We start from the raw sequence: 23,273 nt of genomic DNA on the forward strand, positions 1-23,273 counted from the left end.
CCACCACCTTGGTCGAAACACGACATCCCGAACCCAGAAACCCGACTTCGAATCCAGAAACACCCACCCACCATCGAAACTATGAAAAACCGTACCCCTAGCCACCGCCGATTTTTTTAAATTCTCTCTCCTCCAAATCTCTCTTCTTCTTTCTTTCTCTCTCTGTTTCAATTTCCCTCCATTTGTAGGAAATTTTCGATCTTCAAAACCTTAGAATTTACCCCTAATTTAGGTCGATGTTGTTGTAATTGGTGGCTGCTTGCGGTGGTTTAGAGATGGCGGCCATGGTGGTGGTGAGATGTTACGGCCACCGTTGGTTGTGGCCAAAGTGGGCGGTTGTTGTGAATTACTTGAACGACTGTTGTTCGAGGCTTCGCTGTTGAATGGGTGCTTTGGTTGACGTATGGGCAGTGGTGCGGTGGCGATGAGGGCTGTGTGGTGGTTTCAGGCGAAAGAGGAGAGAGGTTGTATGGGGGTTGTCGGTTGGAGCAATAAGGAATGGTATTCTAGTGGCTGGGGGTCGTTGAGTGGGCACCAACCCAGTGACGGTGGTGTTGCGGTGGTGGCAGCTATGGGGTAGGAGAAAAAGAGAGGAGGGTGGTGGGTTTGGGGAAGTGGGAAAGGCTGGGGAAGGGTGAGAAATGAAGGGGTTTTTTTTTTTTGTGAAACGCTAAACATCGCCTGCAAATTATCATATAAAGCCCACAAATATGATTTGGTGTGACTATTATGCCCATTTTCTAAAATTGAAATAATCTCGGTTTAAAAAAATGTGGAGCCGTACTGGCTCGCCGGGGGAGACCGGAGGGCAGGCCGGAGATGCGGGGGACGCCGTAGGTACGTCGTCGTCGACGGAAAACGAGGTAAGTCACCGTTAAAATTCACGGTTTACCGTCGGAGTGGCTCCGACGCCTAGGATGGACGCCCAATCCGTAGCCTGGACGTCCAAGCCAGACGCCAGAACCACCAGAGTGGCGTCCAGCCCAGACGCCCAGACCACCAGACTGGCGTCCTGGCCAGGCGCCACTTTACTGGCTGAGGCGGCCCTGCTAGGCGCCAGTCCAGTGGCTGTGGCAGCCCTGGCAGACGCCACCCTTATAAATTAATTTTTTTTTTCTTTTTTGATTTTGTTGTTTTTTATTTAATTTTTTTTTTAAAAAAAAATCGAAAATAATTTTTTAAAAAAATTCGAAATGGGTTTTTTTAAAATTAAGTTTGAAAATTCGAAATGGTATATTTTTAAATTTAGTTTGAAAATTCGAATTGGGTTTTTATAAAAATTAAGTTTGATTATATATAATTATGCTTTTTTTTTGTGTTAATTCTGTGTAAATATAGAAATTAAATGTATTATCCGTTAAATGTATTTATTGTAATATATAATTGATGCAGGAATATGGTGGAGACGGAAATGATTACAGTGGGATATTTGGACATGATGGTCCATTCGAAGAAGCTCAACAGGCGATTGATTGGGCAAAACAGGTTGCAATTGCAGCTGGATTTTGCTTGGTAGTAGTAACTCATAAATCTCAACGGGATGGTAGAATGGATCGCATTTTGAGATGTGACCGTTATCGCAAAAGAGAAGAAAGAGATTTTCGTACAGCCACTCGGTTTGATACAAAGCGGAAAGGTTGTGGGTGTGAGTTCAGAGTAAAGGTTCGACAACTACGGAGTCGTGACGGTTGGGAAGTGATTGGTTACTCTAAATGGGGGTATCACAACCATGAGATGATAGTATATGAAGAGGGTCATCGACAACTGAGCGGCTTAAGTCTTGCTGCGAAACTAGTTGTGAAAGAAATGAGTGATGCTCAAGTCAAGCCTGCTAAAATATTAGCATCTGTGTTAGAGAAATTTCCAGAAGACCATCCAAACCGAAGACACATCTACAACGTCAGACAGCAACTCAGGTTTGAACGGTCAGAGGGAAGGAACCCTATACAGCAGCTGCTACACCAGGCACAATCACGTGGTTACCTGTTCTGGTTTGATTCTGATGAAGATACAGCGGAGGTGACTCATCTTTTCCTTGTGCATCCTGATTGTGCTGATATGATCAAGTCTTGGCCATTTGTGATTTTGATCGACTCAACATACAAGACAAACAAGTACAAGTTCCCACTGGTTGAGATCATGGGGATGACTCCAACGAACCAGAACTTTCTGATTGGTCATGCAATCATCAAGGATGAGACGGCTCCAAGTTATTATTGGGTGTTGGAGAAACTGAGAAACTACATCGGGCATAATGTTCATCCAGCAGCCATCGTCAGCGACTGTGAGGGAGGTCTCTTTGCCCCCATAGCAGAGCTGTTTCCCGAATCGAACCACTTATTGTCGGTTGCGTGAGACTGTCACCACACCGGTCAGAGAGCTAGCTATTGCGTTTCTTGGGTCGTCATACAGACATTTCATCCGACTAGACATGTCAACCGATTTTCCAGTGCCACCGATTATACCTCGGTGGTACAACATTCGCACAGCGAGCGTAGAGGGTTGGGATGCGCTATATCATGACCGGATCCACGAATGGAACACCCTAGCTGCATTTTAGTTTTTCATGTTTACATTCTTTATTTGTAATCTTATTTGTACGTTGCTCTTTTATTTGTAATCCACGAACGGTTATATCAAAATTTAAAAACAGCACTGATAATATGTTTAAGTTGGAAGCTAAAAGAACAATCTAAAATGTTACAATCTTACAACATAATGTCCAACATAATGCTCTATAAATAAAATGACAAAACCATCAGTAATCCCTCCTCGACGACGACTCCCACTGCGCAAGGGTCTGTTCCAGACTATCAACAACAGCTCTCCCTGTTGCACTCATGCTGTCCTTCTCAAGAGAGAGTTTCTGTACGTCCTGCATTATCTTTCCCATCCACTGCATACAACAAAAAACAGAAGATGAAATACAATAACAACATATAAAACTTAATTAAAAGACAACGATAAATATAATATAAGACATACCGCTTCCATGGCAGTAGGCGGTGGCACATAATCATCATCGCTGTGGTCGAGATCTGCGATCAACCTCGGGTGCGAATACCGGTTGAACCATTCCATGTAGTAATGGTCACACATGGGAGTAACCCCAGAGGGCGGCCGCTGCAACTCCGCAGTCCATAAGCGGGCCACCATCGGAAACTGGTCCCACGTCCCGGTCATGATATCCGGCCATTGCACGACGTAGTCCCTCGACGATGCGCTATATCATGACCGGAAACAAGGTACATCCGAGGAGTAGAAAAACATAAGCACTCAGCTGTGCGTCGTGCGTCCTACGTGCACTGGGGTACAAACACCGCTGCAACACGGATGCGATCTTCACACCTCCGTGTTCCCAAACACCTAGCGCCTCGGTGTACAGTGCAGCCCTGTCCACCGCCAACAACTCCGCCAGCAAATCTGCCTGATCCGCATCAGCCACAGCACAAAGTCGTTTACCCTCAACACGAATCCCCAGAATGGCCTCGAGTCATGTAACATGATCGTCATCTCACCGAACGGAAGGTGGAAAGAGTTTGTATCCGGCTGCCATCGCTCAATGAAAGCCGTGATCAGCGTACTGTTAATCTTATCGGGCATGGTGGCAGGAACGTGATTCACCCCAGTGCCCTCCAGTCGCTCGAACATCTCGCTCTCCGCCGGCCAAGCCTCAGCCCATGTACGCAAAAAGCTACAAGTCTTTTCCCGGGTATGACATTTCAACAAACCCGTAACTGAAGGCCTCTCCTGGTCCTCCCAAATACGGGCAGCTATGTGTCCTAGAAAGCTAGGAATCACACTCCCGTCAACAGGCCCACCGGGCACCTCACTCCTAACAACCCAAGAATCATTACTGGCCCTCGACCGTTTCCTACTTGCCCCAGATACAGTGGACGCAGATGATGTGCCAGATCTACTAACAAACCTACCACCCCTACCCTTACGCACCTCCACCATATGTGTCTCGTACATGTCATCAACCCTTTGACTGAATGGACTGTAATCATCATACGGTCCATTGCCATCGTCCACATCCTCATCCTCATCTGCGCCCTCCTCCTGCTCCTCCTCCTGGTCACCCTCCTCAGCATCATCATCGTCATCGTCATCCTCATCCCGACAGTGGATCCGTTCTCTACGAGCTGAGGCCGAAATACCACGGGATCTGACATGTCTATGCCCCGACCTCTCCACTGAATAGCTTCTACTAAGAAGCTCTACATTCTTCCCCGCACCATGACGACCCAGTAAATTCTACACAAAATTTTAAAATATATAAACATACAAAAATTTATACGAAAAATAGCTACCACTCCCAAATCAAATAAACTAAAACCATACAAATAATTGTAAACAAAATATAAACATAGAAAAAATATGACAAAATTGAAAAAATTTATAAAAATAAACAACAAAATATAAAAACATTTCAAAAATATATTACACAAAAAAAAATTAAAAAAAAAATAAAAACAATATTTTATTTCAAAAAAAAAAAAAAGGGGGGGGGCGCCTTGGCTGGACGCCCAGCCAGCAGTGGTGGCGCCAGCTGCAGACGCCGCCACCAGTGGGCTGGCGCCTGGGCTGGACGCCAAGGCTACGGCTGCGGCGTCTTGAATAAACGCCACAACCGTGGCTATGGCGTCCAGCCCAGGCGCCAGCCTACTGGTGGCGGCGTCTGCAGCTGGCGCCACCACCGCTTGCTGGGCGTCCAGCCAACGCGCCCCGCCTCCGTCACGGCGGTTTTTCCTTTTTTTTTTTTTTTTTTTACAAATTGTACCTTGCCTCCTTGGGACCTCCTTCCCTCCGCCGCCGCCAATTCCTTGCCTTGCCGCCTCGACATTGCCGTTGTTTGAATTTTTTTTTTAGAGAGGTTCAAAGAAGATGAGCGATGAGAGTTTGAGTGATGAGGGTGTGAGCGTTTTTTTTAGGTTAAGGGCAATATTGTCAAACCAAGTGAATTTTGTGGGCTTTATGTAGTAATTTGTGGGCGATGTTTAACAAATCCCTTTTTTTTCTTTATTTATTTTGATTGAATTTTTTAAAAAATGAAAAGAGGTTTTAAAAAAAATGGAAAAAAAAACCGGTTCATCAGGTAAGTGGTCATATTGGCCTGATAAAATAGAATGAGATATAAAGCTTGGATTATTGTATAATAATCAAAATGTTGAATTATTAAAGATAAATACGTCAAAGGTTGGATTATTTAAATCAAATTTTTCAAAGAAAAAAATAAAGTTAATGAAGAAAAAGAGTAGCATGTGCAATTGTACATCTATACGGAAATCAAGAATCCTATGATGTGGGTTTCAAATTTTCAATTATCTAATTCCAAGCTTCGCTTGGTCCAGCTGTCAGACTTATGTCATTTAATGACTTTTAAGATTAAAAAAAAAAGTAGAGGATGCCTTTATCCACTTACTCAGCCAGCTCGATTTGACCCTCTCTTCTAACATTGTTCGTCAATGTTACAAATTTTTGTAACATAAAAAAATAAAAAATAAAAATTGGCCATGTTCTTATGGCGAACATTGTTGATGTAATGATCTATCACATTATTAGTGAAGTGTATTTGTCATTGCTTTGTAGATTGAAGTATAGTTCCAATGGTTTCGAGTTCAAACCTCTTGATACTTGGGGTGATCAATCTCATGTTAGTTTCTAGAACGAAAGGGGTGTCGTCTCCTATTGTTATTGAAGTGTCGTTGGTAAATTGTTGACATGTATCCCGGCGAGTGGCTATTGTACCATGATAGTGAAAATACTTGATGAGTTTTTCGGTTTTATGAGCAGACTCACCCTGGAAGTTCTTAGACAAGTGAACGCCGGTGGCAAATACGTTTCGTGGTTGTACCGCGTACTTCCGGTCCCTCCTTGCTACTTTCTTTACGTTTCTATATACAAGCTTCTCCATCACCCATTTTCTGAAAATGATAGTGTAGGGTAACCAAAGTGAGTATTGTGTCAATTAGAAGCATCAACGGTGTAGCAAAAGGAAAGATCAAGTCAAATAGTGGGAAGTTCAATGGATTTATTACAACACTGTTATTATTATAGAAAATGATGCTTTTCAATCAAGAATCTTATCATTAAGGCATTTTTAGAGAAAAATCAAATGCCAATACTCACACGTTTCCCTGTCCCTACAAGCGCAGCTCCTTACAAAACATTGAAAACAACCCTTTTTTTGATTTTTTTTTTTAAGGTAATGCAATATGTAATTCTTAAGGCTATATATTCTCTAAAATAGTAATAATAATAATAATAATAATAATAATAATAATAATAATAATAATAAATTCTACTCTTGGATTTTGTAAAAAAATTATAAATTTATGACAAAAACACGTGTAAATCAGTGTATTAATGTTTATTTTTATGATATTTTTGAAAAATGCTATACATAACCCTAAGGGCTACATATAAGCATTGAATTTACTCTTGAAAATTGTTTAAATTTAGAAAAACATGACAAAAACACACTAATTACACCGATTTGCGCTGTTTTTGTCATGCATTCCTAACTTTATACATTTTCCAAGAGTAAATTCAATGCTTATATATAGCCGTAAGGTTTATGTATAACATTTTTTTTTAAAATGTCTCATTTCTCAAAATTGAAAACCCTAACATTATAATTTGTATACTATTTCTCCCTCTTCTTCTAAACCCCACTATCATTCTATAATATTTTTCTCCTTCTCTTTTTAATTGTAGTAATTCCCATTTATATTCTCTCTTACTTTTTCAATTTTATTTTATTTTATTTTTTAATTTTAAGGGCCTGTTCATATTTACTTATTTTCAGTTCAGTTCAGTTCAGCTCTAATCAGTTCAGTTCAATTCAGTTCAACTCAGTTCAGCTCAGTTGTTAATTTTTATAAACATTTTCATATATTTTTATGCATTTTAATTTTTCAGTTCAGTTCAGTTCAGCTCCAATCAGTTCAGTTCAGTTCAGTTTAGTAAATATGATTAGGCCCTAAACCATATCATCTCTTATACGAAGTATTATTTTATTCTTTTGCCTAAAACTATATAGTTAAGGGTATTGGGACAATTTTAAAAAATGTACTTTTTTGGTCACTCTAGTTGATACATTTACTTAAAGTATGTTTAGATCACATAATTTCATTAACTGATTTCATATTAGATTATAAAAACACGTCTGTGTATGCTACACATAATGTCTTTAATTTTTGTAATAAAAAAGTTTAAAAATATGTATTTGAAAAATAAACATTAATACAAAGCTAAGACTTAATTTTATACTTCTTCTATTTTTTTCAAGTGCACTTAAATTAGTCTTTTTTAAGTTAAGAAAATTTTTCAATTGCAGCCATTTAAAGTTATTTATTTTTTTTTTAATTTTTGCCAATTGAAGCCATTTAAAATTAAAAAATCCAAATTGCAACCCAAAAGTACTAAAAAATTGTAAATTGCGATCCAGTTTGAATTTTTTTTTATATAAATTTTAATGCCAAAAAATATCCCGTTAAAATTTTAGGGGCCATTTTAGTGTTTAAGGTAAGGGCGGAGCCAGGCATATTAAATCGGGGAGGAGGGGGGATAGATGAACATTACATAGTTTGACAAAAATATTTGGGAAAAAACATCAATACTTACGTGTACAACTCAAAAATTCCAAAATACTACTTGATAAAAATTCAACACCATATACCAATTTTTCCTCCAAAAATAACCGCTTGCGAGTTCGGAATTTTTGAAAAATTCGAACATTAAATAATATAGGCTATTAAATGCGGTAGTCTTGATTTATAATATCCTATGACAAACGTAATTTAGGGGGTTTTGTTCATGCAAATTCATAATAAAAATTATTACTTAAATATATACTTAGGGTATGTTCTCTTCCGTTGAAATTTAGTTCAGTTCAGTTCAGTTCATAATTTCAGTTCAGTTCAGTTCAGTTCATAATTTCAGTTCAGTTCAGTTCAGTTCATTTAAGTTCAGTTCAGTTCAATTCGTACAACAACAACACAACACAACAACAACAACAACAACAACAACAACAACAACAACAAACAACAACAACAGCAACAACAACAACAATAATAATAATAATAATATTAACAATAATAATAATAATAATAATAATAATAATCAATAAGTAATAAATAATAATAATAATAATAATCATCAATAAATAATAATAATAATAATAATAATAATAATAACAACAATAATAATTGAAATAATAATACTGATAATAATAATCAATAAATAATAATAATAATCATCAATAAATAATAATAATAATAATAATAATAATAATACTAATAATAATAATCAATAAATAACAACAACAACAACAACAACAATAATAATAATAATAATTGTTTGGGGGTAAAAAAATACCCCCTACATGTGGACCAATGTCACCTCGACACGTGTCCACAAGCTCAACGCTCAATGAGCCAATTAGAGCATGACACGTGTCATTCAATGATAGAAGGGCGAAAATGGGCTTTAAGCCCACAACCCTAGAAACCGTAAAACGTTGGGAAGCCAATCTACTTAGGTTAAATAACCTAAGAGGCACATATCCCAATACTCTATAAATACTGATTATTACATCAGATTTAGGGAATCCAATTCTCTCTCCAAGGGCAATGCCCCCCACATTTACTCTCCCTTCTCTCTACTTTCTCTCTCTAAAATACATTATTTCGGTCACTGACTTGATCGTCGGAGGCGGACCTCCGCCCCCCCCCCCCCCGGGGTCCGTTGTTTTGCAGGTGATCGGGCCGTTCGAGTGTTGCATTGCAGATCTGTCTCCCGAGGGACGTACACACCCTCCATTCGGGTACGTACAAAAAACCCCAAAACATTTGGCGCCGTCTGTGGGGAGACACATCTGTAATGACACAACGGTAGTGGATTACCGACTCAAGAGGGGAGCCTCCTTTGGGAGGTAGCAGGCATCGTGAGGCCGGATGTCAAGTACATCAGGCGTCGTGAGGTTGAATGTTGAGAGTCAGGCAGCCAAAAAGGCCTGTCAGATTAAGTCATGCATATTTGAAGGTTAAAGGGCAATGCCGTTTAATCTAAATGTTATTAGGGGAGAGACGGCTAAATTGGCCAACTCCACTATTTTAAACCAACTCATTCAATGAGTCGGCCGCATGCTATTTATGATTGATAGTTTGATACTATCAACATCATGGCCGCATGCTATTCATGATTGATAGTTTGGTACTATCAACATCATATATATTAACAAATATATATATGAATGTTACTAATTGTATTATACATAATGTAATACAATAAATTTTTAAGATTCATCATTTTTTCATTTTTAAAATTGAGCGGCTTGCTTTTTACTATGGTGGCCGACACTGTGCAAGTAACAGTTGGTTTTGCTTGCAATAGGACAACCGGCACTATCTACCAAGCTACTCCGCTATTTCATTAATAAGCTTCTCCCTATTAACATAGGCGACTTTTCTCCATTTGAGGTAATTTGTGAGCTCCATGATTAGCAATAACTCAGGCGGCATTTAAGTGGTTGCCTGATTGATACAACCGGCCTTGCAACTAATATAGCAACCGCACGAACCCCATAATGCATAGTCATCATGTAATGCAGGCGGCATAAGGTTAGCTGTGCTCCAATGGTGTCAACCGGTGATCACTATCGATGGTGGCAGCAGGGGCATCTCTGCTCACCAATTATTTGGGCAGCTTTGCTCGTCAAATAAGCCGGTTGCAGGGCTGTTTTCTTTATCAAAAGCCGGCTCAAGTTAATTTTATTAAACTTGATAGTTTACATTTCAGTTATCATGTAAGGGAAAAATAGCCCAAGCGGCATATTAGAGTCAATTATAATGGTAATTGATGATGAAAAAACATTATGAGAAGTATAGCTTGAATTCTACACTTTGGTGAAATTGAATTATAAGCTTTGGTGGAGTGTAGTGTGGACCAACTACTCCACTACGCAAGGCTCTTGATCAACTCCATTAATTTCAGCTCCCATACCCGTCTGACATTGGAATTTTCATCAAGGAGCTCAATCGGCATTCGAGAGTAGTTGCATTTCTTCATGCGACACTTCAAGGCCAAACTATTTTCTTGTGGTAACATACACAAGCGGCCAAGCTATTTTCTTGTGTTAACATACACAAGCGGCCAAGTCTTTTTCTTGCGTTAGCATACACAAACGGGGAGTATGCCATGGCTCAACTTCTCATCAATTTATCCCGGCTGTATGGGTAGCTTTTCTCGTCAGTTAGGCCGGCTGCAAGGGCAGCTTTGCTCACCAATTAAGTCCGCCTGCAGGGCTACCTTGTGCCTCAATTGTACCCGGCTGTGTGATGCTTTGTTAATTCTCAAAGACCAGCCGTAGGGGCTGCTTGGTTCTTCATTTAGACTGGCTGTCATTGGCTCTTTGAGCTCTATGACAGGGGCTGCTTTGTTCATCGACACACCCGGCTGTGTTGATTCATCATTATCATTTTGGTGAAAGGGGTGAAAAAAACGCCTAACTGATGTTCTACCAGTTTGTATGTATATACAACTTTGGTGGAAAAAAGGGAGAGCTACTCCATTGTTTATTCTTGCCTTAACAAGTCAGACCCGGCAATTATAGCCAACCAGCGTTGGTGGTTATCAAGGATGGCAGCCGGTCACCATTATTAATGGTGCCAGCCGGTTACCATCATCAAGCATTTCCGCCGGTCAGCATTATCAATGGTGTCAGCCCGCCTGCGTTCGATTTTAATCTTGAACAAGCATCAAGAAGCGTTTGGTGTGCTTGGCCTCAAACGACTGTGAGTATCAATAGGGTCAGCCGGTTACAATCATCAAGTTATTATTCCGGCTGCAGCATTGGCTCATTGAGCTCGAACTTACTCCAAGCCGTCGAGGTCGTAATCAATCAATTTATTATATTTGAACTCCATACCGCCTGGATTGTAGACAACTAAATCCGGCTGGAGTTGCTTTGTTCAACCTCAAAAACGGCTGTGATGTGAGCTTGCAATGGCAGATAAATTGCAATCATTATTATGATTACAAAAAAAAAAAAAAAAAAAAAAATTATTATTATGAGCTTAGTCAAAGGGCAACTAAGCCAAATAAAGCTACAAACTGCTGATTTGTTCTACATAAAAACCGGCTATGTCATTGACTTATTAAGCCCGGATAATGACCTGCTACTTGCCTCAACCAAGCCCGGGTGAGGGGAAGCTTTGTTCCTCAATCAAGCCCGCCCGGCTATGGGGGTGCTTTGTCCATCCTCAAAAGCCGGCTGAAGGGGTTATTTCCTGCCTCGGTTAAGCGGCTGCCATGGTCCAAATGGTCACCAATTAATTCCGGTTGTATGAGCAGCTTGTCCCTCCAATATACCCCGGTTGTAGTGACAGCTTTGCTCGTCACAAAAGCCGACTATAGGATTGCTCTATTCATTAATCAAAGCCAGCTCTAGGGGCTGCTTGGTTCATACTCAAAGAGGCTGCAAGCGGCTGCTTTGTTTTCTTTATTAAACCGGCTGTGTGGCTGCTGTGTTCATCATTGCTCAAGCCTATTTGGTTACATGAAATATTGGGCTTTCATCAAAATTATCAATAAAATGCTTTGCATAATTGATAATACCAAGCGGTTGCTTTTGACAGCTAGCTTGTTCATTAATTCACAAAGCTTAGTCTACTACTATTTCATTTAACTAGTGGAAGAAGCTTGTCTATTACTTTATTCATCTTCCTTTTGCAACAGAGCAGCTTGTATGGATGATGGAAAAGCCGCATGTACAAGCTAGCATTATTTTTTCATCTTCCATCTACAAGCGGCATTCTCAACAATTTACGAGATCCGTCTATATATGTGTTGAAGCCTTGCTGCATGTATAAATAATTATCAAATCAGCAGACGGCACTTGATCATTATTCATCAATGAAGCCCGGATGAGGGGCTGCTGCCTGCCTTGATTAAGTCCGGTTGTGGGGCTGTTTGTTGCCTTGATTAAGCCGGCTGTCATGGCTGTTTTGTTCAAGCTCAAAGCCGGTTGCCATGGCTGTTTTGTTCTTCAATCAAGGCCGGTTGTATGTGCTGTAGGGGTTGCTTTGTTTAAGCGGCTGGCATTATAAATTACTCGATGTATGCGGCTGTGGCTATATGTATGCCGTCTAAGTAGTGAGCAAGAAATCTCTAATTATTTACTTGAGTTCAAGAGCTTGGCTTTCAAGATTGTTCTAGCAGCGAACTTCAATTCCATATCTCATTAGTTGAGCTCACTCACTCGGTACTCATGGAGCCGCACGACCTCTAATATAGCAAAGAAGCTCACCTTGAGAGAGCAGCCACACCTACCGACTGTAGGGGCTGCTTTGCTCATCTATCCATCCCGGCTTTGGGCTGCTTCTTGCCTCAATTAAGCCCGGCTGCACTCAAACGGCTCTAAAGCCAATTTGGATGCGTTCGCCTATGTGAGCAGGGGCTTCTTTGTTCATCATTATTATGCAAAATAACCGCCTGTGTAATCAGTGATCAAAATCATTCTTCAAGCTCAGTTGCTTGACATCTCAAAGCCGACCAACCTTCGAGAACTTGTGTTCAACCATGTATAAGCTAGCACAGGCGGCAAATTAAGTTCAAGGCAAGCGGCATGAAATGACAAATGGCGCATGGTACTACAATAAGGAGCTTGCGATATCTCCGGTTCCGATTCTTAAGCTTTCAAAGCAATTCAAAGCGGCAACCAAGCTGAGTAAGGGCCGGCCAGACGGTTCAAGCTTCATCTCTAAGTCAACCTGGCTGTAGCATTGTAACCAATTTGGATCGGCTGTATCTTTGATTCTTCGAGGTCGATGACAGGGGATGCTTTGTTCATCAACACTTCCCCCTATATTGATTAAAAAATTAACTAACATTGTCTCTGCAATTTACCCCGGCTGCAGTGGCAGCTTTGCTTGTCACAAAAGTCGGCTGTATGGGCATCCATGCTCAACAATTTACCCCGGTTGTATAGGCACCCATGCTCCTTGATTAATCCCGACTGTAGGAGCAGCTTGGCTCTCCAATTAAGTCCAGCTGCAGGGCATATTTTCTCATCAATTCAGTCCGGCGGTAGGGCACCTTTGTTTATGAACTAACCCAGCCATCAGGGCTGTTGTGTGCCTTGATTAAGCCCGGTTGTGGGGCTGTTTCTTGCCTTGATTAAGCCGGCTGCCATAGCTGCTTTGTTTAAGCTCAAAGCCGGCTGCCATGACTATTTTGGTCAAGCTCAAAGCCGGCTGCAATGGCTTCTTTTTTTTATCAATCAAGGCCGGCTGTATGTGCTGTAGGGGCTGCTTTGCTCATCTACCCTTCCCGGCTGAAGAGCTGTATATGGTCATATTTTTATCCAAAAATTTGAAGAAGAGCAAGATAGTGAGTCGTTCCTCAAATACCGGTTGTATTATCTTCAATAACGTGAGCTGCTTTAGCCTTGAGCCTCACTACCTTGCAAATTTGGAAATCATTATTATGATTCTAAAAAAAAAAAAAAAAAAAAAAAAAATTGTGAACTTGAGTTCTTGGCCTCAAGCTGCATGTCACCAGCCAGGCGGCATCATATCAAAGCCCATGCTATCTTATGATTAAGCTTAAGCTCCTCCGAGTCGGAAAATGATGGTGTTGAAAGCAACAATGGAGACGGTGTCGGCTGCCATCATCTTGTACATAAGTGCATACAGCCGGCTACTATCATCTTTTACATAAGTGCACTCAAGCTGCACGCATCCATAGTCCTACTCAACTTTAATGCAGGCGGCATAAGTGTCGAGCACCCTTCGCATTCGGTTAAGCTCGGCAGCCGGCCTTCCAAGGTTCTTCAAGGGCTAAGCTACCCAATTACATGGGTTAAGCATCAAGCATTGAATATTTGAGGTAACAATTGACTTACTCTCCTCTAAATAATGTTGATGCATTAAAATAAACTAAGTTAAAAACTTAGTAGCTACTAAACTAACGTCCAAGTGACGTGAGGTCAATGGCCGGATAATAAACTAAGTTTGAAACTTAGTAGCTAAACTAACGTCCAAGTGACGTGAGGCCAAAGGCCGGATAATAAACTAAGTTTGAAACTTAGTAGCGATTTCAACGTCTGAGTGACATGCGGCCAATGGCCAGATAACTATACTAGGCACAAAACCGCTTAGTGGCTATACAGCCGGTCTCAACCTAGACCAGAGGCCAATGGCCGGATGGTTGCTTTTTTCATAAAATCGTCTGTCCCAACATGGACAATGGCGTCCGATGACATCCCTCCGGGTGCAATCGTCGCAGAGAGCAACCTACTTGCTTGCTCTACGTACCTATGCAGACGGCAAAGATTGAACGACCAAATTGGTCAACTCATAGCCGTCTGACCAGAACAGTCTAAAGAACGACTAAGTTTTCGGAACATCGGATGTCCTAAGACATCAGTCGGTGACCGACCGAAGTTCTTACTTAGGCTTTTCATTCCAAAATTGCACAGACTCTCCCATTGGGGAAAAAAGAGTTGTGCAATGGCTATACAACCGTCTTGAAAAAGACATGAGGCTAATGGCCGGATGGTTATACATTTTGGTAAATTCGTCTGCTCCAATGTGAAATATGGCGTCCGACGACACCCCTCCGGGTGCAATCGTCGCAGAAAGCACTCTATCATTTGCTTTACGTACGCATGCAGGCGGCAAAAATTGAACGACCTCATTGATCAACTCATAGTCGCCTCACCTGGGTAATCTAAAGAACGACCAAGTCTTCGGGAACCAGATGTCCAAAAGACATCAGCCGGTGATCGACCAAAGTTCTAACCTAGATTACCTTCCGAAATTATACAAGTCCTCCCAACGGGGTAGAGGGACATTGAGAGTATAATTGGATTACAAACACCCCAGGCGGCCATTTGCCTCCTGCCCTATGAAGAGTCAGGCGACCATTTGCCTCCTTCCTTGTGAAGAGTCAGGCGGCCATTTGTCTCCTGCCCCCAGGCGGCCATTTGCCTCCTGCCTTGTGAAGAGTCAGGCGACCATTTGCCTCCTGCCCTATGAAAAGTCAGGCGGCCATTTGCCTCCTGCCTTGTGAAGAGTCAGGCGACCATTTGCCTCCTGCCCCCAGGCGGCCATTTGCCTCCTGCCTTATGGGATGTCAAACGTCTCAAAAATATTTTAAGTCACCCAAAGGTCATATGACCACCATAGTGGGGCTAAAAGAAATAAAAGTCGTCATCTGTCTAGTTCACTCGGCAATCATTATTATGATTGATTAACTTAGAAAATATCAAACCATTTAAGGTATCAAATTTTCCAAGTTAATCAAATCTCTCTTTCATTGAACTAGACATATGCCGCCCATAGAGCTTTTGAACAAGCGGAAAATAAAGCCTTGATTTCGAAAGGAGTAATTCCTCTTGAAAAAGAAATTACCCCTTCCGAGGGGCTAATGTTTGGGGGTAAAAAAATACCCCCTATATGTGGACCAATGTCACCTCGACACGTGTCCACAAGCTCAACGCTCAATGAGCCAATTAGAGCATGACACGTGTCACTCAATGATAGAAGGGCGAAAATGGGCTTTAAGCCCACAACCCTAGAAACCGTAAAACGTTGGGAAGCCAATCTACTTAGGTTAAATAACCTAAGAGGCACATATCCCAATGCTCTATAAATACTGATTATTACATCAGATTTAGGGGATCTAATTCTCTCTCCAAGGGCAATGCCCCCCACATTTACTCTCCCTTCTCTCTACTTTCTCTCTCTAAAATACATTATTTCAGTCACTGACTTGATCGTCGGAGGTGGACCTCTGGCCCCCCCCCGGGGTCCGTTGTTTTGCAGGTGATTGGGCCGTTCGAGTGTTGCATTGCAGATCTGTCTCCCGAGGGACGTACACACCCTCCATTCAGGTACGTACAAAAAACCCCAAAACAATAATAATAATATTAACAATAATAATAATAATAATCAATAAGTAATAAATACTAATAATAATAAAATAATAATAATAATAATAATAATAATAATTATGTAATAAATATACTTAATACTTGTTAATAAATAAAATGGAAGGATTCTTCATTAAAAAAAATTAGGGGAAAAAACCAGAAGAATGGAAAGAATACAACACCAGGATTGAATCTCTGGTTTCTTGTAAACAATTCCACTCATCACCACTCCATCACATTTGTATGGAGTATCCTATACTTCCTCCGTTCTTTATTACTTGACTTGATTTGACTTTTACACTATTCACCCCCCTCCTTTGACCGTCTTTTGTAAATAATATGTAAGGAAAAATATATTCATGTATGATTTTTTTGGATTCGTCTCAATAAGTACTATCATAATATATAACTTTTATAATTTTTACTTATGGAGAATTTAAGTTATTGATCGTTAAAGTTTTGCATTGGCAAGCGTGATAAAAGAAACAGATTAAGTAAAAAAGAACAGAGGAAGTATATACTATCCCACACAATAATGTATATAGCTAATTTTTTTGGGGAAGTGAGGGGCAGTTGTTCGTGTCCCCCTCTAGCTCCGCTAGTGCCTTAAGGTTCCGAATTAAGCTCAAAATCGACATAATATTAAAATAACGTAAGTGCCTCATTTTGCATATAAAAATATATCAATTTCTGTGCAATTATTTTTTGCCGCGAAAATGAGGCACTTAAGCTAATTTTTTGACAATTTTGAGCTCAATTTGGACCCTTTATTGCTAAAATGACCATTAACAAAACATTATTTTGGCATGCAAATCAATGAAAAATTGAAGTAGGCTGCAATTTACAATTTATTAGTACTCTTGAACTGAAATTTGCAATTTTTTTAAAGGCTACAATTTGCAAAATATAAACTTTAAAATTTAAATGGCTGCAACTATCAAATTTTTCTAAGTTAATAAATATATTCATTTTGTTTTTTCTAGTGTTATGCTCGCTAAAATCGATTCTATTTTAGGTTATCATATACACCAACAATAAAAATAGACACTTTAAAAAAACGAAGGGAGCATTTTTTTCATTAGAGCATCCACAATAGTTGTGCATAAGAACCTGTTAGCAATTTCTAAATAATTGCTAGAGACATGCTAGCTATTGTGGAGCCACAACCTCTCTTGTGGCTAAGCCAACTACATAGCTCTATAGAGCTATATAGTTTTATTTCACCTAATGTTATTAATTTTTTTTGTTTAATGTATTTATATATTTTGTGTCATCATGTGGGATATAATAAAATTACAAAAGAAATAACTTGTCATAATAGAGGTTGTAGTTAAATCATGTAGCTTGAGAAATAATGATGTAATAATCTTTAGCTACATGTACATGTAATTTACCCATTGTAGATAGCACTGTCAAAACGGTTTGACAGTTCGGTTTCAGTTCGGTATTTAATCGGGTCGGTTTGGAATCTGTTTAATTGTCTCACGGGTCGGTTTTGGTTCGGTTTAAATAGTTATCAGTTCGATTCGGTTTCGGTTTATTCTTAAGCGGTTTTAATTCGGTTCGGGTTGTAAACAGTCCGGGTAGTAAACGGTTCGGTGCAGACGGGTTGCGGTTTGTTAACGGTGCGGTGTAAACGGTTTTTTATCCCGGTTCAAACAGTTTCGGGTTGGAAACGGTTTCGGATTAGAAACAATTCGGTTCTTTTTTGGTTCAGTTTATAACTGGTTCAGTTCTTTTTCGGTTCAGTTTTTAACTGGTTCGGTTCTTTTTCGGTTCAGTTTATAACTGGTTCGGTTCTTCGATTGTTTAACCACATTAACGTTATTCATATCGATTTCATTTCAAGTTTACTAAATTATAGTTGAATTTGAATTAAAACATAGCCTAATAGCATATTCATGTCACTAGCACACTCCCATCTTTATTTCATTATTACTCACAGAATCAATGTAATCATATGCTTAATAGTCTCTGTGAATTAATTTTATTTATTACGCCTTCAGCCAAGCCTTGGTACTTAATATTACAAGCTTTTTGTTCATTTGGTTTCATCACCTCAAATGTATACATGACTAGAGGCAGTAGTGTTGCTAATAGTTTGAGGCAGGGCCTGAGCCTGCTTGTTTTGCTCTTGTTTGTGAACACTGATTATCCTTAAGACCTTAATGAATGATTTTCCTTGCTATTAAAAAAAAATATTCTAAGATTTCTAATATTTAATCTATTTAATTATATCCCCGTTAAAAAAAAATCCATTTAATTATATAAAAAAGTTTGTAAACGGTTCGATTTAGAAGCGGTTTGGTTCATAAACGGTTCGATTTATAACCAGTTCGGTTTACAATCAGTTCAGTTTTTAAATGGTTCGGTGCAAACGGGTAGCAGTTTGCTAACGGTTTGGTGTAAGCGGTTTTTTTGCCAGTTTAAACGGTTTCGGGTTGGAACCGGTTTCGGGTTAGATACGGTTCGGTTCTTTTTCGGTTCGGTTTTCTTTCAGTTCGGTTTATATTCGGTTCGATTTGTTAACGGGTTCGGTTCTTTTACGGTTTAACATTATTCGGGTCGATTCGGTTTCGGGTTTACTAAAATACGGTTCGGATGGATTTTCGGTTTCAAAAAAATCGGTTTTTAATCGATTCGGTTCTCATTTGAGTCGGTCGGTTTCGGACAGTTAAACGATTTCGGTTTGAAATTTGACAGCACTAATTGTAGATGCTCTTATGTACTACGTTCATTAGCGCAGCATACATATTAGATCAAAATTTAGACCAAGCTGGATATTTATTATTTAATGGGGTCCAGTACTTTGCACCAAAGTGTGTGCATTGCATAAACTAGGTCAGCTTGATGCCTAGATATCCCCCCCCCAAAAAAAAGTATTACAAGAAACAAGCCCATCATATTTATCAGTAAAATAACTAATCCTCCAACAAGTCTTGACATGTTTCGATAGACAAGAGTAATTAATTACTATGAATAATACGGATTATTTATTTGCACATAATTATCAATCACATTCACGTACACATGCAGTACGTCATGTGATAAATGAGTCATTGGACAAAGTTGATAGCCATTAGCCACATAAATTAATAAAATTGAAACTAGTACAGCTGTTTTAATTTTTGTAATTGTTCGGTGCAAGTTGTTTAGAGGAAGATGTTGATGCTAAAATAGCATCAAACAAAGGGACAAAATATTAATATACAAATCAAAATCTACCTCAGTTTTGGTGTTAAACTTGCAAAGAATAGGTAGAGGCATAAGAGCAAGTTTAGCCCCAACTTTTAAGTTTTTTCCCATTTTTTTCAACACTCTCAAATACTTAAGACTTAATATACAAATCAAAATCTACATGATCATTTTGAATCTTAAGATTTATACTCAACACTTTTTCCATTTTTCTTCAAAAATCTCACGCAAGTCTCAAGTTGAATCTTGAAATTTCAAGACTCAACTTAAGACTTGAGATTGAGACCCGTTTCACCTACTTTACTTTTATTTTTATTATCCCTTTTTTTTTTTTTACACTTTTCTACATATAATATGTCAAATATTTAAGTCTTAGGGCTAAAGTGATAAATTTGTGTAAGTCTTAGTGAGTCTTAACAAGAATTTGATGACATCATTTTCAATGGAGACTACCGAAAATAATGTCACATCCAAATCTTAAAACTTGGGCTAAACTTGCTCTTAGAAGCAATATGGTAAAGAACTAAAGATGTATCTAGAAATAATTAAATTCTTAATTAAGTATTTAATACGAGCAATAAAACATTTATAATGAACTCAGACGAATTTGAAAACAGTTACAATTTGTCCTTTTCAAAATAATTGGATATCTTGGCACAAAATCAAGCTTTGCCTATTGTGGACTATGAATTTAGTTAAGTTCCGTCAAATATCAAAATTCTAGAATTCAATTACAAAGCCGAAAGCACCATCCAAAATTAATTTCAGAAAATATCAGCACACCAACTTCGGTTATCCACAGCGTTTGCTTAGCATGTTGGCTAATACGGAATAGATTTATAACATGACTTTGTAGGAAAATTAAATATAGTCTTTGTAGGAAAATTAAATATAGTTACTAAAAAAAAAATCTACAAATTCAATACATGTTTTAATTTCTTAAAGACATACCAAAATAACTATTCTCTTCGTCACCTTTTGATGGTCCCTTAGAGCATCCCCATCAATGAGCATTTTTTTGCTCATGAGCAAAAATGGTAAAAGATGTTCCCCATCAATGAGCATATTGAAAAATGCTCATGAGCAAAATGAAAATTGCTCATAGGATGAGCATTTTTTTAAGATGAATAGTAATCATATGGGTCCACAATGCAAGTAAAAAAAAAGAATCAAAAATAATATAATAGAGAGAAATATAAGAGGGTATTAGAGAGAAGATGTACTAGAGAGAGAATGGGGAAGAAAATTTTTTTTGATCATTGGTGGGATAAAAATATGAACACAAAAATGCTCATGGGATGAAAGAGAGAGAAAGTGGGTAGAGAGAGAATGGGAAAACCAATTTTTGCTCATTGTTGGGAATGTTCTTATGGACAAATTTTAGTTCCAACATGTTTACCCAATTTACCTTTTCCAACAACTATTAATATTATTCCCTCCGTTTCGGAAAGAACAACCCATTTAACCTAATTTTAGTCCCAAAAAGAATGACTCATTTACATTAAAACATCCACCAATTTGCAACAATATTTGTGTAAAATTAGCTACCGCATATAAAAATTTGATTTTCTATGTAATTTTATTACTTTCTCTCTCTATTTTTTTTTACAAACCTTATGTAAATCTATCTTTTCAATATACTTTTGGATAATTTTCCAATTACTACCGCAAAATTTTTTGAGATGTTGCGATTACTACCAAACCCCCATTAAACCCATCTATGACGTCATTATAGCCCTTTAACCATACGGAGGAAGTATATTATTTTTTCGGAAAATGATTTTGACACACCAAAAATTGATTTTCGCACAACTTTATGTGAGAGCACACTTTTTTATGCTTTTCTCACTAGTGTGCCAAAATTAATTACGGATGTGCCAAAATTAACCTCATACCCAGAAATAGGAGGCCTAGCTAAGACATCTAAGCTTCATATCTATGTTACTCTGCCATCCTATTGTGAGGGAACCTCAAATCTATTAATCAACCATGTCCATTACAAATTTAAATGATAACAATTTCTATCAATAATAATCTTAATATAAACATATGAACAGAAATAAAATTAAGATAGAGTAAGAAATTGAAACGTACTTGGATGTTTTGCCAGCATCTTGAGTAAGACAGAGCTTATTAGACATGGGAACCTGCTCAATCGTGAACTGAGTAAATTCTTCGAGCGAATCAGTGACGGATCTAAGTGACAACTTCGGAGGAACATAAATGTACTCATCCACATCGAAGAAGAACATCCACTTAGCATCGAAACGATATCGATGCAAGCAATCATTAACAAGAAGGAATTGATTATGATAATACCCGTCAAATCTCTCTTGCTCCTTAACATCCTGCAAGGAAACATACCCGAGGTCCATCCAAGGTTTCAACACCTCGAAGACCTCGGGGTGGATCCCTCCGGAATCGAAGATTACGAAATGAGACTTCTCCCCGAACAACCTCACGTGGTACGCGATCCACTCTCGCATCCTCTGAGGACTGAGGGTGCCGTAGAGTGGGGAACCGCAGTAGAGGTAGTCGTATTTCGGAGGGGAAACAAAATGAGATACATCCCATGATTTCGGTGGTTCCACTACAGCAATGAGCGAGTTGTTCCTTCGATTAGTATCCGGGGCATGAAGAATAAGCTGGCCACCAACGGATGAATCATCTACAATTCCATCAGGAAATGTACAGTTGATAATGAGGACAGTGTATACCCTTCCGAACCCCCAATCAGGGAGAATTTTATAAGCTTTGACAAAAGATGAGCTGTTATTATTCGAATTTTGATACTCGCAAAGGTACGTAGGGCGAGAGTAGACTTGCAGTGGCTTTGAGGACAGACCAATGATGGAAAAAGTATTGAGCCCGCCGCGGTAGGCGGACATTAAGATAAAGCTATACGCGGCGGACCCAAATGGTTGGAACCATCGTTTAACTACGCCGTGTTCGAGAATCTGATCTACTTTTGGTGGGGGTGGTTGTGCGATGTTTGTGGTGTTGGCGGTGGCGCAAGAGAAAGGAGGGAAGTAAGTGGGGAGGAATTGGAGGAAAACGGCGCAAGTACAGATCAAGAGGAGGAGGAGGGCGGCGAGGATGAGTTTAAATGCGGCGGCGGAATTGCAGGTAAATCCTATCAACAAGTTTTTGTCAGATGATTTACGAATTCTCTGATCTTTTACCATTGTAAGGAGGTGAAAATGAAGAGTTTTACGATGGAAGATCGCCGTCTACAAAAAGACTCAGAGAGGCGGGGAGTTGGTCTGAAAATGTTAAAGAAGCATCTTGCTTAGTTGTCTTGTACTTTTGGAGTTACCACGTCAATTCCACCAACTTCAACTCGTTAGACTTTTTTTTAAAACGATTACTACGAGGTTTATTACGCGAGAAAAATGTCTTTTGCTGCGTTTGGTTAAGACTTGAGAGCGTTTTCAAAGCTGATTTTTTTTTTTTTTCAAGAGAAGTAGAGAACCACTCCCTCCGTTTTTAAATACTTACTTCATTTCTCCATACGCGGAGTTTTAGGAGAATTTGGAGAAAGTAATAAAATATGGAGGTAGTGGGGTACTTGAGAAAATAAAAAATTAAAAAAAACAAAAGTAGTGAAAGAATAGGAGGAGAGAGAGTATTATGTTGGGTCCACTAAGTGTGAGAAATAAATTAAATATTGTAAAAACTTTCCAAAAAAGTAAATGGATCAAGTATTTAAAAACGGTCGGAAAAGAAAAGTGGAGCAAGTATTTAAAAACGGAGGAAGTATATAAATTAAAAAATTTTACAAGTTTACAACCTAGGAGAGCTAAAAATAAAAAATAAATAAATAAAAAAAAAACAGAAGTGGGGTTCTCGACATCTAGCAACTAGAAACGGAAAGAGTTCTAGCAGGGAGTACCATTGTAATTTCGCCACTATTTTAAAAATAAAGGCAAATAAAAGAAAATAGAAAGGGGACACGTGAGTGTAACGGGAAACGATATTTTATAAAAAGAGTAATAGAAAATGAGGTGAACGAGGCCACTGGAGGAGGAGATTGGAGGAGTTAAGTAGCTTCGACAAAGGAATTCGGTTGGAGTTCGCCGACAATGGAGGAGGAGAATGTTAGCGTCAAGCGTCGACTAGATCTTGTACGTCATTGTGT

At 39.0% G+C, this 23,273-nt stretch overlaps 1 protein-coding gene across 1 annotated transcript; it reads right to left on the minus strand.

Moving 5' to 3' along the window:
• Positions 1 to 4,860: 4,860 nt before the first annotated feature.
• On the minus strand, positions 4,861 to 22,630 carry LOC110703739 (galactan beta-1,4-galactosyltransferase GALS3-like). The gene is made up of 2 exons (XM_021881522.1): positions 21,230 to 22,630; positions 4,861 to 5,927 (listed from the first exon to the last, which is right to left on the minus strand). Exons 1-2 carry the CDS (start codon positions 22,318 to 22,320, stop codon positions 5,579 to 5,581), a joined length of 1,440 nt encoding a protein of 479 aa, XP_021737214.1. The 5' UTR covers positions 22,321 to 22,630; the 3' UTR covers positions 4,861 to 5,578.
• Positions 22,631 to 23,273: the final 643 nt, after the last annotated feature.

The sequence above is a fragment of the Chenopodium quinoa genome, unplaced genomic scaffold (genome assembly GCF_001683475.1).
Source record: "Chenopodium quinoa cultivar QQ74 unplaced genomic scaffold, ASM168347v1, whole genome shotgun sequence".
NCBI lineage: Eukaryota > Viridiplantae > Streptophyta > Magnoliopsida > Caryophyllales > Amaranthaceae > Chenopodium > Chenopodium quinoa.